The sequence below is a fragment of the Pelophylax lessonae genome, assembly GCF_965119305.1.
Source record: "Pelophylax lessonae genome assembly, chromosome: 5".
Lineage (NCBI taxonomy): Eukaryota > Metazoa > Chordata > Amphibia > Anura > Ranidae > Pelophylax > Pelophylax lessonae.
In genome coordinates, this window is record NC_138772.1 from 160765840 (window position 1) to 160780668 (window position 14829).

The following is a 14829-nucleotide window of genomic DNA, read 5'->3' on the forward strand; positions in this document are numbered from 1 at the left end:
CGTTACCAAAAAAAGTAATGTAGTTACTGTAATCCGTTACTTTGTAACTCGCTACCCCCAACACTGTATATATATCAATTAAAATATATATTATTAATAAATCATTATTAATATTTTAAAATTTGTAATTAATATTTTGTAAATAAAGGTAAATATATTAAAGGGTTTTTTATTTTATATTTACACTTTTTCTGCTTTTTTAGGGTCTGGACATGGACAGCTCCAATAGATGCCCAATGTAGCTTCTAACAGTGATATATTGCTGGCTTCAAATCAACCAACAATGATCCCTACAGAGATGCACTGCTGTAAGGTGATGGCTGGGCTTCAAATTTTGGCCTGAGCCATTCTACTGACAGGAAGTGCCGTAACATCACTCCTGACATCACTAAACTCCCTAGGTAAACACGAGAATTGCATTAGCATTCTCTTCCACAGTGTAGTGGACGATATGGAGTAATCCTGAGAAGCAACAGATCTGATCATTTCAGCTCCAAGGCTTAGGGCTGGAATCCATCTGTCACTGGAAGTTGACCGCTTCAGTGCTAGATGCCACCAAGACCTGCAGAAATGGTCCAGGCTTCATTTTTAAACGCCGCTGCCCTGTACCATTTTGTAGGGCCAATAGGACCTAAATGGTTAAGCTGTTAAGCTTTCTGGATTTTGGCTGCAGTGAGGTACTGAGAAATCATACTAATATGCATCTGTGTCCAGGTTTTATATATTCAAGTATTTGCATATTTTTATTTCCAATAAATCTTATTGATTTTAACAACATACATAATGATGATATAGAATACAAAAAGGTTACAGAGAGAACATGAATACATTGTCATTAAAGTGTAACCCTGGGGGCGTGGCCGGACTGGGCATGTGAGTAGACCTACCTCACGGAGCTCCCGCTCTTGATCCTTTAAGTTCATCCTTTCCCCGGCCGGATAGCCCTAACTAGTGGACTAACTATCCTCAGGGGGTCCCCCTGCCTGCCCTGGTGCCTTTTGTTTGCCGTGTTGTGCCTGGAAACGGAGGTTCCGGAGGATCGCAGGCCGCGCTCTGTTTCCCTGGATTGTAATCTGCTGCCATCCTGTCTCTAAATCTCGCCCACGGCCTCTACTCTGCATCCGGGGGCTTCTCCCACATCCCTGCCACGGACTCCTGCTTTTATTTTTCGGCATCCCTCCAAGATGGCGCTGGCCTGACGACCCCGCAGCGTGTCCTGCGTGGCCCTGAGCGGCCGAAGGAGGCTGCGGTGAAGCCTAAAACGACTCGTCCCGCAGGTAAGGACGCCGCTGGGGACATACTGCTATATGCTAAAAAACTGTCGGAAATTCGGGATCAGGATGCTGGGGACTGTGCACAGGCGGACGCTGGGGGTTCCTCCGCTGCTGACGCACAGGGACTGGGGACAGCTGCGCAGCCCCCATTGACCGACTGGGACCTGGACACCGACGAGGGAGTGACGGAGGGGACACAGCCTACACTTAGCCAAATACTTCATGCCGTGCACAACTGTACTGCCTCTGTGAATACTGTTAAGGACTGTCTGGGGAGTCTCACTGAAGAGGTGGCTCTCCTTCGCCAGGACCTACAAAAGATCCGTGAACGCACTACTGCTGCGGAAAGCCGTATTAGCGACCTGGAAGACCAGCTGCCGGCACTGATTACTGAGTCCAGATCTACTGCGAGACAGGCACAGATCAATAAAGACAAGACTGATGATATCGAAAATAGATTGCGGCGCAACAATGTGCGCATTGTGGGACTTCCTGAGAAGGTCGAGGGCAGGGATCCTACCGAATTTATTGAATCTTGGCTATGTGATGTGTTTGGCAAGGAATCCTTCTCACCTATGTTTGCTGTGGAAAGGGCCCATCGGGTCCCCACCAGAGCACTACCTGGCAACGCTCCCAGACCCATATTGGCAAAGTTATTACACTATAGGGACAGGGAGAAGGTGCTACGGCTGGCCAGAGAAAAGGCGGAGATTAAGTTCAATGGGACCAGGGTTTCCTTCTATCCGGACTTCTCTGTGGAGGTCCAAAAGCAGCGGGCCAAGTTCGCCGATGTCAAGCTACGTCTCCGACGCATCGGGCTGATCTATGCCATGCTGTACCCAGCCCGTCTCCGGGTCACTGCGGAGGGTAGGGCGGACTTTTTTGACACTGCCGCTGATGCCGCGAGTTGGCTGGATATACATGAGCCCTCCCTCCATCAACGCCAACGGGCCGATCCCGGTGAGTGAGGGGCATCTTAATGTAGACTCTGCGTTTTTTCCCAGTTTGGACCCCGTGAAAGAATTCACCGGCCGGGGCTCATATCCTTGTTGCACTGGCACAGATGTGCTCCATCCATTGCGTGCTACTTTTCTCGATGGAGTGCTGGCAAGTGCATCGTACCCGGATTACACAGTGCAGTTTGCGCAGTTGCGCACAACAGGCTGGCGGGCCACCACTGGTTTGCGGGGTTGACGCCCCCGGTGGACTGACTGGTTCTTTTTCCCGCCTCCTGTGCTATGATGGGGCACCGTTGTGCCTTGTCCCGTTGGACCATGTTCTTTTTTTCTTTGTCTTTGAGGAATCTCACACACTGTTGGTCTGGACAGTATCTTGGCTGTGGATTTATCGAAAGCATTGGCTCCATTCGACTCTGCTGCCATACGGTTCCCTGCCGTGGGTGTCGGCTTCTGTGGCTGGTACCCGATTCACAAGATTTGTTACTGCATGGCTGGACTACCTATAGTCTCATGGAATGTGCGGGGTCTTGGTTGTCCTCAGAAGAGGGCCATGATAGCTTCTCAACTGTGCAAGTATCATCCAGCTATCATAGGACTGCAGGAGACTCACCTGGTAGAGGAATCTGTGGGGTGTCTGGGATACTCCTGGGTGGGTTGGGGTTACCACTCCACTCACTCTTCTTACTCCAGGGGGGTGAGTGTTTTGGTGCATAGGGCCCTTACCTTCCAGGAGTTGGGGGTGAGGGTGGATCCTGAGGGACGTTTTGTATTTCTGCATTGTAAATTATTTCAGGTTGTATGTGCTTTAGCGGTGGTTTATATTCCTCCTCCGTTCTCTTCCCAGGTGCTCCGTGAATTTCTCCTGTTTACCGCTGATAAGGCGGAAGTACCCCTTTTTGTGCTTGGTGATTTTAATGGGATATTGGATCCTGCCAGTGATAGACATCCACCTGCTCCCCGGATGGTTTCCGCTAGGGGTACTGCCCTCTCGCGTTTTCTGGGGGAGTTGGGCTGGATGAATATATGGCATTTGCGCCACCCTGACGAGGTCCAATTTTCCTGCTTTTCTAAGACCCATTCCTCCCTCTCCCGTATCGACCTATGCGTGGGCACGGTGGCTGCGCTCGCGTTGGTGGAACGGGTGGAATATGCTTTGCGGGGGATTTCGGACCACTCCCCGTTGGTGGTCTGGCTTACTGTACGGCCTCAGACCGGTTTGCGTAGGGCCCCTTGGCGCCTGAATGCTTTCTGGCTGAAGCTTTTTCCACCAGATGCTAATATCTCCGCTGAAATCACCCGTTACTTTTTGGATAATATCCAATTTCCTGATTCTCTTGCACGGTGGGATGCCTTTAAGTGCTTCCTTCGAGGCATTTTGATTGCTAACATTAAGAAAGTGCAAAACGCCTCTAAACATTTGGCTCAGCGCACCCATGAATTGGAGGAGGAGTATGTTGCCAACCCTTCGGATGCTACGAGGGATGCATGGCTATCTGCACAGAAGGTGTGGGTGGGAGAGGTACAGTCCAAAGTGGATAAGAAGCGTTTCTTTGCTAAAACCACATTCTATGAGGAGGGGGAGCGGACGGGCCGCCTGCTATCGCGTATTGTGGGGGTGCGCCCCTCAGCTCCCCCCATTGGGGCCCTCAAATTGGTAGGGGGACGAATGGCCAACACGCCTGATACTATTATGACGGAATTGGTACGGCGGACCTTCGGCGGTATCTGGATGCAATCACTCTCCCAAGACTGACGGAGCGTCAGAGCGCGGATCTGGAGGCCCCCATCACCGAGGACGAGCTGAGAGAGGCGGCTGCTCTCTTCCCGGGCTCCAAGGCCCCTGGTGATGATGGCCTCCCAGTCAAAATGTATCAGCAATACTCTGAGGTGCTTGTACCGGAGCTGCTGAGGGGCTTCAAGGCTACAAGAGAGGTGGGAGCTCTGCCGGACTCCATGACTAAGGCCAGCATTGTTCTATTACTAAAGCCAGGTAAACCCGCATCAGATCCGGGTTCTTATAGACCTATCTCTCTCCTCCAAACTGACGTTAAAATACTTGCAAAGGTTTTGGCTAGGAGGGTTAATACCATTATTGCACATATTGTCCACGAGGACCAGGCGGGTTTTATGCCGAATAGGTCCACCGCAATCAATCTCCGCCGCTTGTTTGTAGCCATGCAGACACCGGCGGATAATGCGGGGGACAGAGTGTTGTTATCTTTAGATGCTAACAAAGCGTTCGACAGAGTCGAATGGGACTACTTATGGGCGGTGTTGGAGAAGTTTGGGTTTGGCCCTCTATTTATCTCCTGGGTGAGACTGCTTTATTACCGTCCGCAGGCTTCCATCAGGGAGGGTGGCAGAATATCTGAGCACTTTTACTTGGGGAGGGGCACCAGACAGGGATGTCCACTATCCCCGCTCCTGTTCGCGCTGGCTATTGGGCCGCTTGCGGCTACCATTCGATCGCAGGACGCCATAGATGGGTTTCACTTTGGCCCCCTTCAGGAAAAGATTCTGCTGTATGCGGACGACATGCTCCTGCTGCTTGGGGACTCGGGGGCTTCCTTGCAAGCTACCATGGCCACAATAACGGAGTTTGGCCGATTTTCTGGCCTCACTATCAATTGGTCCAAGTCGGCCTTACTGCCGCTGGATAAACCGGCGGATCCTCTCCTGGGTACGCTCTGTCCAGTCCCCGTGGTAACTACCTTTAAATATTTGAGGGTGGTGATTTCTGCAGATCCGCTCCACTATTGTAGCTTAAATGTGCACCCTCTCCTTGCTCGGTTTTGCGAAAAGATTAGGGTCTGGGACAAGCTGTGGTTATCGGTTGCGGGTCGGGTGAACCTGATTAAGATGGTTCTGATGCCGCAGCTCTTGTATTTCTTGCACAACTCCCCAGTGGTTATTACGCTGAAAATATTCAGGGTGGTCAACACGCTATTCAGGACTCTTATATGGCGGGGCGGGCGGCCCGGATCCGGATTGAGCAACTACAGAAGCCTAGGGATTTGGGAGGCCTTTCTCTCACTAATCACTGGATTTATTATTTAGCCTCTCAGCTGCAGCACCTGGTTGGGGCGATGGCTGGGATGGGGGGCGGTCCGGCTCTAAAACTGATGGGGTATTTTACGGGTGCCACTGGCATTCTTGAGGGGTTGGAGGCTCAACTTTTTGCTAAATCCAATAAACTCTACCCTACCTATAGACTTCTTCAGAAGATCTGGGATAAGGCCAAACAGCTACAACTGGTTACCGGATATACTTCTTATAGTCCCATTTGGCATAATCGTTCTTATTCTGAGCTGGACAAGCTGGATCAGGCTGGTAGGTGGCTGACGTATGGGGTGTCCCATATTAAACACATCCTGCTCAATGGGGAGTTACTGCCCTTTGAGCAATTGCAACTTCGGTTTTCCTTGCCACATAATATGAAGTACTATTACCTGCAGCTTCGGCATGCGTGCCGGGCTCAACCTTCCTTGTCCCACTCCAGCTTGTCCTCCACACCGGTATTTTTCCTTATGGAGCAATATACCTCTACTAAGGGCTTTATATCAGCTTGTTATGCAGCCCTACTGGGTTCATACTTAGACAGATATCCGTGCAAGGCGTGTGACCAATGGAGCGGAGATGTGGGGGAGGTACCCGCTGAGCAATGGGAGGAGGCCTTGGAGTCAGTCAGAATATGTTCACTCAATGTTTCCCATCAGGTATCCCAATTATATATCTTACTACGAGTACATCATACCCCGGCAAAATTACATGCTATGGGTCTCCGCCCGGACAATGTGTGCAATAGATGTGAGAGGGATGTGGGGGACCTTATACACTTATTATGGAGATGCCCGAAATTGCATCGGTATTGGACCTCAGTGACCTCCACTATAAACAGGGTTCTGGGCTTGGCGATTCCTTTGGATCCCAAGCACTGCCTCTTGGGTATACTGGATCACATTATAGATGACTGCTACTTACGGGAGGCAGCGGCGCGAGCTCTGTTTCAAGCCCGACTACTTATTCTGAGACGCTGGATTGATAAGCAACCTCCTACATATAGACTCTGGCTGGAGCAACTGGGCAACACTCTTCGCATGGAGAAATACATTTACTTGCATAGGGGTGCCCCGGCCAAATTCCAGAAAGTCTGGGGAGTCTGGTTGAGCTGTCCGGGGATGGCTCCCACGGATCTGATCCTAGATCGCCTGTTACTTTAATTGCTGGGGGTGGGGTAGACCACTGGAGGTTAGATTGGGGGGAATTATTTTGATCTGGGTTATGGGACTGTTGCCTTGCGTTATGTTTTTGGTTCAGGCTGTTCTTTGATTCATGCTGTATACTGGCTATGTTGCTGAGATCTGTCTACGATTCTGTGCCTTTATTTGTAGATGTGCTTTTGATCCAATCTGCTTGTTGCAATCTTTGTTTCTATGTGCGATTTCTCAATAAACTTTTTATCTTGATTTAAAAAAAAAAAAAAAAGGGTAACCCTGTCGTCTCCCACATTCTATGACAGTTCATAGAAAATTGCGCTATCATAGGTCAGTGTAAACTCTAATGTGTTTCGGAGGGGCTTGGCGCATCTTGTTATTGGAAAGATTTACTCATAAGTCCTCTTATCATCTCTCACAATGGTCCGAGGAACTTATTTGGAAGTATCTAATCCCCACCAATAACTGTTTATGTTTTCGGCAGCAAACAATATTTTATCTATACGCTATGAGACGTGTGGGTGGTAGCATTCTTAACCCCTTCTGGACCGGAAGATTTTCCCCCTTAATGACCAGGCCATATTTTTTTTCGATTCGGCACTGCACTAATTTAACGGACAATTTTGCGGTCGTGCGACACTGTACCCAAAAAAAATTGATGTCCTTTTTTTCCCACAAATATAGCTTTCTTTTGGTGGTGTTTGATCACCTCTGCGATTTTTTTTTTTTGCGCTATAAACAAAAAAAAAGCGAGAATTCTGAAAATAAAACAATATTTTTCACTTTCTGCTATATAACATTCCCCAAAAAAAATTTAAAAATCAAAATGTTTTAACATTTTAGGCCAATTTGTTTTCTGCTACATATTTTTAGTAAAAGAAATGGCAATAAGCGTATTTTGATTGGTTTGCACAAAAGTTATTTTGTCTACTAACCGCGGGGAAGATTTATGTCTTTTTTATTGGTTTTTTTTTTAGTAGTAATGGCAGCGATTTTTTGTGGGACTGTGATATTGCGGCAGACTGATCGGACCCCTAACTGACATTTTTGACACTTTTGGGGGGACTAGTGCTGATACTACAGTATTCAGTGCTAAAAATATGCACTGTTACTGTAATAATGACTCTGGCAGGGAAGGGGTTAACACTGTGGGTGATCAATGGGTTAAATGTAAGCCTAGGGGAGTGATTCTAACTGTATCGTGGCAGAGCTTATGGAATAACCAAGGAGACCTGTGATCCTATATATAAGGATCACAGGAGCTCTGTGATAATTCCAGAGAGAAGAACAGTCAGCTGTGTTTACAACAGCTGACCGTTCTTCTCTCTCAGAGAGGAGAGATAGCGAGTGTCAGGCGGCAATCAGAGCCGCCTGCCCCGTGCATCGGAGTCCCCACTGCCCTACATTGGTTCGCATAGGAGGGCCAGCCTGCCGCAGTATATATGTGGTGGGCTGAGTCCCAGATGCCCTACGTCGGTTCGCGTAGGAGGGCCAGCCTGCCGCAGTATATATGCGGTGGGCTGAGTCCCCGCTGTCCTACGTTGGTTCGCGTAGGAGCGCCAGCCTGCCGCAGTATATATGCGGTGGGCTGAGTCCCCGCTGCCCTACGTTGGTTCGTGTAGGAGGGCCAGCCTGCCGCACTATATGTGTGGTGGGCTGAGTCCCTGCTGCCCTACGTCGGCTCACGTAGGAGGGCCAGCCTGCCGCAGTATATATGTGGTGGGCTGAGTCCCCGCTGCCCTACGTCGGTTCGCGTAGGAGGGCCAGCCTGCCGCAGTTTATATATGGTGGGCTGAGTTTCCGCTGACCTACGTCGGTTCGCGTAGGAGGGCCAGCCTGCCGCAGTATATATGTGGTGGGCTGAGTCCCCGCTGCCCTACGTCGGTTCGTGTAGGAGGGCCAGCCTGCCGCAGTATATATGCGGTGGGTGGTCTGGAACCAGTTAAAATTGGATGAAGTGCGACGTTACATGAACAAGCGAAAGTTAAATGAAAGAGAATAATTTCTAACAAAGTGTAGATAATAGTTAAACTTACAAACATGTGAATGGTATTTGCACATTTTTAACAAAGCAGTCATTGACGCCTGTAACTGCTCTACAGTGCCTGTAGCTACAGAGGTTAGCAAAAGGTGGTTTTTAATCTCATGTACAGTACTGCTTATGTAAATACTTGAATGCCTTTAGCCTGGTCACAGGTTCACTTAGGTTAAATTTAGAGGCTAATTTTAGCACACTGATTTGTAACTTACTGATTAATTTCAGTTGTTGCCTGGAACTGCTCTTTAAAGAACCTTTTTTTTTTTTTTTTTTAAAACCTTTATCCGGCACTGAAGTGCAAATATTATCTTTTGAAACTGTGTGCTTTTTATCTGTAGTTGCCAGCTATGCTCTAAGGGACACATCTATGCAACAGAAAGCTAAGCAATTGAATCCCTTTTTGACAGTTGTCACCATAGAGCATGCTGTTATAGCACTGAAGTGTACAGTATCAAGACCTATGTGATCTCTGACTACCCATGTGATACCTTTATATATTATCCAGCCTAGAATTTGAGTAAATGAATGCTCTCGGAAACAACAGAAAGACTGCCCTAAGGTTATGTTATCAGCAACACAGAGGATGATGGAATTGAGTAAAGTTTAAACTAGTGCAGAAGTAAAATCATTTCTTTATTCAGCTAGCACGTTTGATATGGACTTCTTTGGAGAGCCTCTGCCCTTGATATAGATTTTGCTAATGTACTACCATTTCTGACCTTCTGGAAGTGTTGTTGCCTTGCTGTTATTCTGATTCTCTGGCTTTTGTTCACTGGCTGTTATACTGATACTCTGGCTTTAACATTTTATGATTCACTGATCTGGGACAAGAATGTAGATCCAGAAAATTAGAGAAAAGTCAGAGTGATCATCTGCATTCTTTTCAAAGTCTGCAACTCAAAGTTTTGAAGCTTGAATATCAAATAGAAGAGGAGGTCAGCGTTGTGGTTTTCTTTCGCGTATTTTTTTATTGAAAAAAAGGCAAAATAAACATACAACCAGTATACATTGAGTTTTTGTATAAAATACAACTGATGTAGATGACGATTATACAAAGTAACCTAAAGTACTAAACTCCACTTTTGTTGAGAAAAAAAACATTCCCCTCTGGATGATCTACGTAGATTGCAGGGATTTTAACAAACTTTGTTGCAGATTCCTACCTTTGGTTATTCTGAAGAAATGTATTGTTTGTTCCTCTGTACCTCTATACTGAGTGGGTCTAATGGGAGTGGTTTCATAATTATCTATCAGCTGTGGCAGCTGCAGGCTACAAATGAGGAAAGCTGCTGGGCCTGCATCCCTGTAGACATTTTTCTATTGGAAGTATCTCACCAAAAATGACATTTTTGTTGCAGGGGATGCCAGAAATCTGCCTTGTATGTTAGGCAGACTTCTGAGAAAATTGGTGAGCCAATCATACAAGCAGGAAATTATGTTTCTGGAATGTGTACAGTATACATTCTGTGTACAGAACAGCTCCAGGTAGCCATATTGCATTGCTCTTTCAGAAAATTACAACAGCTGCAGATTGAAAAGGAAAGGTAATTTTTAATAACATTCAATTACAATATGATTTGTGTAGCAATTGTATACGCTGTATTGTTTTTTCTTTATTTGCTGTATTTTGCTGTATTATTTAAGTATTAGAACAGAACATATTCTATTCATTGACAAAGCTAGCAGATGCATTTGGACAGCCAACTTTGAATAAATAACCTATCAGGTAATGAAATACAGCAGAATAACAATAGACCTAAGGCGTTATAGCTAATAGGGACAGTTAAAAAATATCACAAGGAAGGCCATGAGCATATTAACAAATAAAGCTACTGTATGTCACAAATCTGACTAGTCATGTGCAATTGATTGGGATATTTGCTTGTGGTCACCTACAGATAAGTAAAAGCAAGAAGAGATCAGGAAAAAGAAAGGGGCCCCCAAACCTGAAGAAGGAGCCTACAATAGTCTACCGAGAAACAAAAAGAGAAGAAAAAGAAGGAAGCTGGAGGAGGAGAGCAAGGCAGGAGGAGGAGAAGAAAGTAGAATAAGAAGATGTTGGAAAAAAATTGGAGAGGGGGAGGGGAGGACAGGGAGAGAGAGGAAGAAACCCCAGAGGCTTATGCTAACACTGGTATGAGAAGTGGCATGTAGTCAAAGCCCGAGAAAGTGCAAAGTCAGTTGAGAGGGTGGGAAGTGATCGAGCCAAACATGCCAGGTACGTTGAAATTTGTCATAAGTATTATTAAGAATCACGGTAAGTGTTTCATTAATTACTGTATCTTGTATGCAAAGTTTTTCCTTGTCGAACCTGAGAATCAGCAATTACAATGCCTTCGCTGTAGTCTGTTTGTTGCCATTAAAATATGAGTGAATAATGTTTGTTCTGGACAAGTAACCTCTTCAATCAGTTGGTGAAAGAGTGCTTCCCAGGGGTTCTTTCGTAGGTTAGTATGGAGTATCGTAGCTATCCCTCTGATAGTTTCCGCCCCTCAGGCATTCTTCCTTTATATATAACCTGGGATTACCCTCTATTACCCTTGGGATACTGATGCCCACTGATGTTTATGAGCCTAAACTATACCCTTGAGAGATGATCTGAGAGAAGGACCACAGCTAAGGTTATCAGGGTCCAGGATCCCTGCCATACGGGAGTGAACCCAAATATTAACTACAAGTTGGCAACCCCTGTAGGGGTACTTAGCTCTGGTAAGTGCGGGCTGTATTGAAAGGGGAGCACAAGATTCCTCACCCGCACACCCACTCCGGATCACCTCAAGAAAGCACCTAATAATACATATATTTTTGGACTTTGCACATAATAATTACTTATGGACTCTTTTAACTATTAATTTAGTTACTAATTAATTTGTCATTATATATCACCTATTTATACCTTGTTGTTTTTTGGCTGAACCACAAATTTGTGAGTTTTCACACATGTCACCTTAACTCCTGACTTTTGTATTGTATGCACCTTATTGGTCATTTATATTTCTCTCTTTCACTCTACCACCTAAAACCCACCTATATTGCAATCAGACTATTTATTGCAATCTACTTTTATATTAATTAAGCATATTTGCACCATTACCCAGCACTTTACTCATTTGAGTCACTTTGATATAATCTATTACCAGCATTTACCTGTTTAAATAATCACTTGTCACTTTACTGCACCATTTGCACTTTATATATATGCTTTTTGCATATATGGTCTATGTGATATAATTTACTCAATGTTTTTTGTGATCAATATGTGTTAGCAGGATTTGGAGGATATTACATTCATTTATTATACCTCTATTTGACAGAACACAGGCAGCGCCACTTACCTCACACACCCCCCAACCTTATTTACTATATATCCCTATTAGGGCTATATTTTGAGGTGGGCTGCAGCCTGATTTCTCTCTCTTTCCTTAGCGTGGATTCTTTCCCCCTTAAAATTTTAAACGCAACACTTGTTTTTGCCCCCATTTTTCATGAGCTGAACTCTAAGATCTAAGAAAACCGGGATTCATCTGGGATTCATCCGTGAGGAGAACACCTTTCCAAAGTGCCAGACGCCACTGAATGTGAGCATTTGCCTACTCAAGTCGCTTACGACAACAAAATGCATTCAGGTCGATTTCCCGATGAGGATGACAAGCATGCAGATGAGCTTCCCTGATACCATTTCTGACAGGTTGTGCAGAAATTCTTTGGTTATGTAAACCGATTGTTGCAGCAGCTGTCTGGGTGGCTGGTCTCAGACGATCTTGGAGGTGAAGATGCTGGATGTGAAGGTCCTGGGCTGGTGTGGTTACAGATGGTCTGCGGTTGTGAGGCCAGTTGGATATACCGACAAATTCTCTGAAACGCCTTTGGAGATGGCTTATGGTAGAGAAATGAACATTCAATTCACGGGCAACAGCTCTGGTGGACATTCCTGCAGTCAGCATGCCAATTATACGCTCCCTCAAAACTTGCCACATCTGTGGCATTGTGCTGTGTGATAAAACCGCACATTTTAGAGTGGCTTTTTATTGTGGCCAGCCTAAGGCACTCCTGTGCAATAGTCATGCTGTCTAATCAGCATTTTTATATGCCACACCTGTGAGATGGATTGATTATCTTGGCAAAGGAGAAGTGCTCACTAACACAGAGTTCAGCTCATGAAAAAACAAAAGTGTTGCATTTATAATTTTGTTCAGTATATTTTCATTTTGGTTGTTTGGTCATCTGCTTTTTTTTTTTTTCAGGCTGTGTTATTTATTCTATGTTGTATTTTAATAAAAAGGATGGTTTATTAGAGTATAGTTTTAATTTAGTTTTTACTTGGTACTAATTGCTGTTATTGGTAATTTTATTGTGTCATTGTATCTTGTTCTGTTCATTATTGTGATCTTGTGTTGTCTTTGTTGAACTGTATCTCAATAAATTTGCTTTGGGAATTATAAAGTCTTCTGAATCTGAAGCTGAATCAATCCAAGTCAAAAAGGAATCTTCTAATCCTCTGTGTCGTAAAGCATCATGAAGGTAAGACTATGACAATGTCTCAAATGCATTAGCAACATTAGCTGCTGGGATCTCTTTTTCACCATGTGTGTAAACAGGATATTGTCTGCTGCCTGTCACAGAGGGACAAAGCCCACCTGGTCTTTTTTTAAACCAGGTTATGGAGGATCTTGCTTAGTTTGTTGGCAGACAGTTTAGTGAGAATTTTAATATTGGCATTTATTATAAAAATTGGAAGAAAATTGGTGCATGATTGAGTGTCTTTATCAGGCTTGCGAAGCAGCACAATATTAGCTTTTAGCATATTGGGGGTAAAAGATTTTCAACACTTAAGGCGTGTGTTTCCTGTAGGCATGCAATGTTGATGTTATGGGAACAGAGGTACCTGAAAACCTTGGCTATTTTTTGGGTAAAGTTAAGATTCTGAATATTCAGGGACAACCAAGAGCCATGAACACAGAGAGATCTGTCACACTTAACAGCCAACATCATTATAACATATATACATAAAATACTCTAGTCATAGAAATCTCACAGTGTATATATAAAATACATCAGAACAGTCTGTTTGTGGATCTGTTTGTGGATCGACGTGTTTCGCTACAATAGCGTCTTCAAGATCCAGTCCATATAAACATGTCAGACAAAATGACAAAGTCTCATAAAATCTAAGATAGACAACAGTACATATCAGTATACATTATACATATAGTCCTTCAATTATAAATATACCCAAATAATTAGTACATCAATACATTAAAAAACAAAAGGAAAATGCACAGACATGGGGGGAAAATAAAAATAATAAATATGCAAAGAAAAAAAAAATAATTAAAATATGTAGGGGATCAAAGCTGCAGCGGATGAAAGGGGGGGAGGACTTCAAACAAGTTGAAGGGCGGGGAAGGGGAAGAGGAGCAAGGAAATACCCACAAGAACCACATATTAACATCCTTACCCATCAATAGAGGTCAAAACGAGATAATGCGACATATGGCAACAGGAAAAATACGTCTGTGATAATGCCTGGAAGAGGAGGGCGAAACGCGTCGACGCAATTCCGGTCTACGCCATAGCGATACGTCACTTCCGGTGCGGTGGAACGCACGCCACAACCACGGGGCGTTCTAGCGGCATCAGCTATTAGGAAGGACGAGATCTAATTCATTATATGCCTTATCAAGAGCTACGAAATGTGAGTTTGTTTTCAACATTTGCACAATAAACACTCGTTTATCGGATTTACACTATGTGAACATCCTTTTTCTCCAATACATGTATCGGGATATTTACATCTGTGGAGACACATTTGGCTTGGAGGAGTCTGAATGTCGGTTCCTTACTAGGACAAAAGCTTTGTCGATCTCTATAGCTATATAGCATAGGGGTCATCGTTGTCCGGTAAGTGAACACTCAAAGGGGAGGACCGGCACTTGCTCACTGCACTGGAAAAGATTGCATGATTGTGCACCTTTCTTCCTGGCACTCCAGCACTGTTGTGGGACCCATCTGTGGGACTGTTCACATCTTTTCCATCTATTGAGATCTAATAAGAACTAATTTATTTGGACTGGCATTTTATCATATCTTTTTATTTTATTATATTTTTATATATTTTTTATATTGCTTATGTTCTTATGGTTTCTACACTTCAGCCTCCTTTGCACATATTTGCACGGTGCACTTTATGAGCTTTGTTTTTAGTAGAACCCTAATTATTTTGTATATGATTCACTATTGGTTTGCGCTGTGATATTGTTCTTGCAACAGGCGATATCGCCTAAGCACCTGTATATAGAAATGGCTGAAATCAAATGGATATCAAATAATATCATTGATGTCTG

General features: G+C 44.6%; 1 protein-coding gene across 1 annotated transcript in view; it reads left to right on the plus strand.

The window, feature by feature from the left end:
* TGFBR2 (transforming growth factor beta receptor 2) overlaps nucleotides 1-14829 on the plus strand; it is a gene marked incomplete at its 5' end in the record, with an annotated part of 245809 nt that overhangs the window by 18244 nt on the left and 212736 nt on the right. The window contains one exon of the mRNA XM_082258911.1: nucleotides 1185-2234. Coding sequence (XP_082115037.1) covers nucleotides 1185-2234 — 1050 coding nt within the window. The remainder of the gene's footprint in view (nucleotides 1-1184; nucleotides 2235-14829) is intronic.